The 3,453-nt window shown below is 41.5% G+C and overlaps 1 protein-coding gene across 1 annotated transcript; it reads left to right on the forward strand.

Moving 5' to 3' along the window:
• Positions 1-6: 6 nt before the first annotated feature.
• On the forward strand, positions 7-2,364 carry LOC112459438 (fork head domain transcription factor slp2-like). The gene has a single exon (XM_025023538.1). The coding sequence runs from the start codon at positions 207-209 to the stop codon at positions 1,473-1,475; it is 1,269 nt and encodes a 422-aa protein (XP_024879306.1). The 5' UTR covers positions 7-206; the 3' UTR covers positions 1,476-2,364.
• Positions 2,365-3,453: the final 1,089 nt, after the last annotated feature.

Raw genomic sequence — 3,453 nt, forward strand, 5'->3', positions numbered from 1 at the left:
AAAGAGAAACAGAGAGAAGAAAGAAACAAAGAAGGAAACGATCGTTCGGTGTGTTGTGTAGTTGAACGGGGAAAAAATGTAGAAGGGAAATAATCGGAGATGTATTTAAAAATTGAGTGAACGTATACATGCATATGTGACAAGGTACGGATTTGAAAGTGCAAGCGGAGTACGGTGTTACACAACGAGAAACGTTCGAAGGAAGCATGGTGAATATGGAGGGCTCGGGCGAGCAGCATACCGTGACAGCTTCGCCGCCGCCACGGGCTGCTCTGAAGAGCAACTTCAGCATCCGTAGCATTTTGCCGGAAGCGTGTGCCGGGACCCCCGCGCCGTCGGCCAGCCAGTCGGATTCTTCCGACGTCGGTCACGCGGACGATAGCGACGATTGCAGTGATCTCGATGTTACCGGTGGTGGCGCGGAAACGCCGCCCTTGGATTGCTCCACCAGTGCAACGTCCATCAGCCCGACGAGCCAGAAGGACTCGAAGGAGCAGGCGGAGGATAAGAAGAAGGCGGACAAACCACCGTACAGTTACAACGCGCTAATCATGATGGCCATTCGACAAAGCCCCGAAAAGCGACTCACCTTGAATGGCATCTACGAGTATATAATGCGCCACTTTCCCTACTACGAGAATAACAAGCAAGGTTGGCAGAATTCCATTCGACACAATCTGTCCTTGAACAAGTGCTTCGTCAAGGTACCTCGTCACTATGACGATCCGGGGAAGGGCAACTACTGGATGCTGGACCCAAGCTCCGAGGACGTGTTTATCGGAGGTGCGACGGGAAAACTCCGACGCAGGACCACGGCGGCTTCCAGGTCGCGACTAGCGGCCTTCAAGAGGAGCGTGGTGCTCGGCGGTCTTTATCCGACACCTTACCCACCACCGGGATGGCCAACGTCGCTCTACGCTCTGCCCTCGTCGCTCTGTCTTCATCGCACCGTTGCGTATCCTCCGGTGACCGCCGGCTCTTACGCCACCCCCGCCGGATATCCGGCCAGCTTGTTACCCGGAGCGGCAACCACGTCGTCGGCTACAAGCCTACCTTGCAAGCCGCAGCCTCTCCCAGCGACGGCGGCACCTTCGACTCACGGGGCCTTCTCCGTCGAAAGGTTACTGCAAGCACCTACTGGCTATCCCGGCGGTATCAGCATCCCGACATCCGGAATCTCGCCTACGGGAAATCCTTACCAGGATTTCTACAGTACCCTAAGATCTATTACGATGCCACCGATACCGGCGTCGATATTTCATCAACAGTCCAGATATCATCTCAGTCAAACGTCTCAAGTTCTAAGTCAACCTCCCTCTAGTACGGCTTCGCCCGGAAGCAGTCCAGAACCAATGGATCCGCATTCGCCGTCGGTTACCGTCTGCAATTCTGTTCAACCGTCGAGACCACTTCCTCACAGTCCGCCGCAGCTCCTTCTCAAACCCATCACGGTCCTCACCGGTCGACAAAGCTGAATCCATCTTCTGATAAGCGATCTAATCTTCACATAATCTTCACCATCAAAATGGCCATCTCAAGGAAGTGCAGCACGATCGATCTCACCCTGCATGTAACAATTCCATCATTTCGTTAAATCTTACCGATGAACATTCATAGCGCATGTGGCCGAAGAAACTTGATGAATTTAGCTGGACTAAATTTCTTCTCAAAATTTGTACATAAATTTGTTTTTCTATATCTATATTATTGACAACGCGATTTTAGCAGCAAAATTATAGCTATATGAGAAATCCATTTCTCGAAAGGAATTAAACATTGATTGATATGTTATAGTTATATGAAATAATATAATATTTAAAATATCAAGTCTTTTCGTGATTTCGGTATTCCCGATGCGAATACCGAGCGATTATACTAAATTAACTTGTATAATTGTCGATAATTGTCGATAATTGTGATTAATTTGTATTTGAACTCGTTCTCGTTTTTGTACATACTTTTCTCGAATCTCGTACGAGAAGCAATACACGATATTGCTTCTCCTATAAATATCATATCAAACGACAACATTTGTTTATCAACGATATTAAATATCGTCGATGGAACTTTACCAAAATGTGAATTTTGAGATCGAATCTCAGCGACTTTTGAAATATAGAAGAACAGTATATATATGACGATATAAAAATATATATAGAATTTTAACTTGTGATCTCTCTTTGGTGGTCCTAGCATGTACAGCATCGATTAATCGATAATTATGTATAGTCGAATTTATAAATAGTCATTTGTAGCTTGTTATTACAATGTGTACATAGAAATTATTGTTGCTAAAGATATTACGAACATTATATATGTATATAGAGCTGAGATCAATAAGAATAAATGCCTGCGAGAAACATATGTATGATGTCAGCAAAATAAATGTCCAAAACATTTTTAAAAATTCCATGTCGCAATTAATATTTACTTTACGACGCACCGCAAATATATTGCCATACACACACACATACAATGTATATAATTTATACTAAATTTAAATAGATTATTTCTTTAAAAATCTTTTACAAACGTATTAATTTTGTACAGTGTATTGTAAAATACACTTCATATTTATTTTTTACTTTTCAATTTTATTTTTTTTTTTTTTTAATTGTGATTAAACTTAATTATCGTTATATTACACATCTTTTTTTATCAATAAAAAGTTATCTAAACATATTGAAATGTCAAGCAACATTAAAGTTTATTCTTGCATGAGTTTTTATCAACTGTCTCTATATGATATTAACGTTGTTCTTTCCGGGATGATTCGACCAGACCAAACAAAACAGATTTTCCTCCGAAATCGAAAGATCTTGCGTGTCATGACCGCTCGTAAAATTTAACAGGCAGAACCCATCGAGTGTCAAAACACAATATAGGATAAAGGTTTGACTCGTCGAGATGAGAAACACGCACAATGACACAACATTTAGAATTAGATGGACGTACGAGGCCACCGCTGCAAAATTGCTTTAGTGCTGTAGTATAGCCATAAACTATATCTCAGCATTCTTTGCGGTGTTTCCTTCTTGGCTTTTGACTTTGCAACCACTTCTTCCTAGCAAGGATTAAAGAACAAGACCCTTGAACGTAAACTCTATATTTTATCATTTCTTCTCAAAATGCCAAAAAAAAAGGTAAGGAAAACAAAAAGATAGACCATTCTTCAGCAAAACATTTTCCAAACGAGTTGCAAGATTTCTAGACAATACAAAAGATTTTGATGTATCGCGCCTAAAAATGTTGCACTTTTAGAAAAAGAATTTGACAACACGTACAACTTTAAAAGATGATCAAGTTCAGAGCCCTTGAATTTAAATACTGGCAGAAATAAGAAAGAATATATCATAATTACCTTGATTACCTCTTTTACGATTTGCCTTTTCGCAAGCGAGTTTTATTAAGATAGAGGAAAAGGCAGACGTGAAGCGGTGTTTCTCGTAAGCG

The sequence above is a fragment of the Temnothorax curvispinosus genome, unplaced genomic scaffold (assembly GCF_003070985.1).
Source record: "Temnothorax curvispinosus isolate PA1 unplaced genomic scaffold, ASM307098v1 QBEX01000991.1, whole genome shotgun sequence".
Lineage (NCBI taxonomy): Eukaryota > Metazoa > Arthropoda > Insecta > Hymenoptera > Formicidae > Temnothorax > Temnothorax curvispinosus.

What these genes read in the sequence shown, in the direction of transcription:
- LOC112459438 (XM_025023538.1), top strand. Translation starts at nt 207, where the DNA reads ATGGTGAATATGGAGGGCTCGGGCGAGCAGCATACCGTGACAGCTTCG.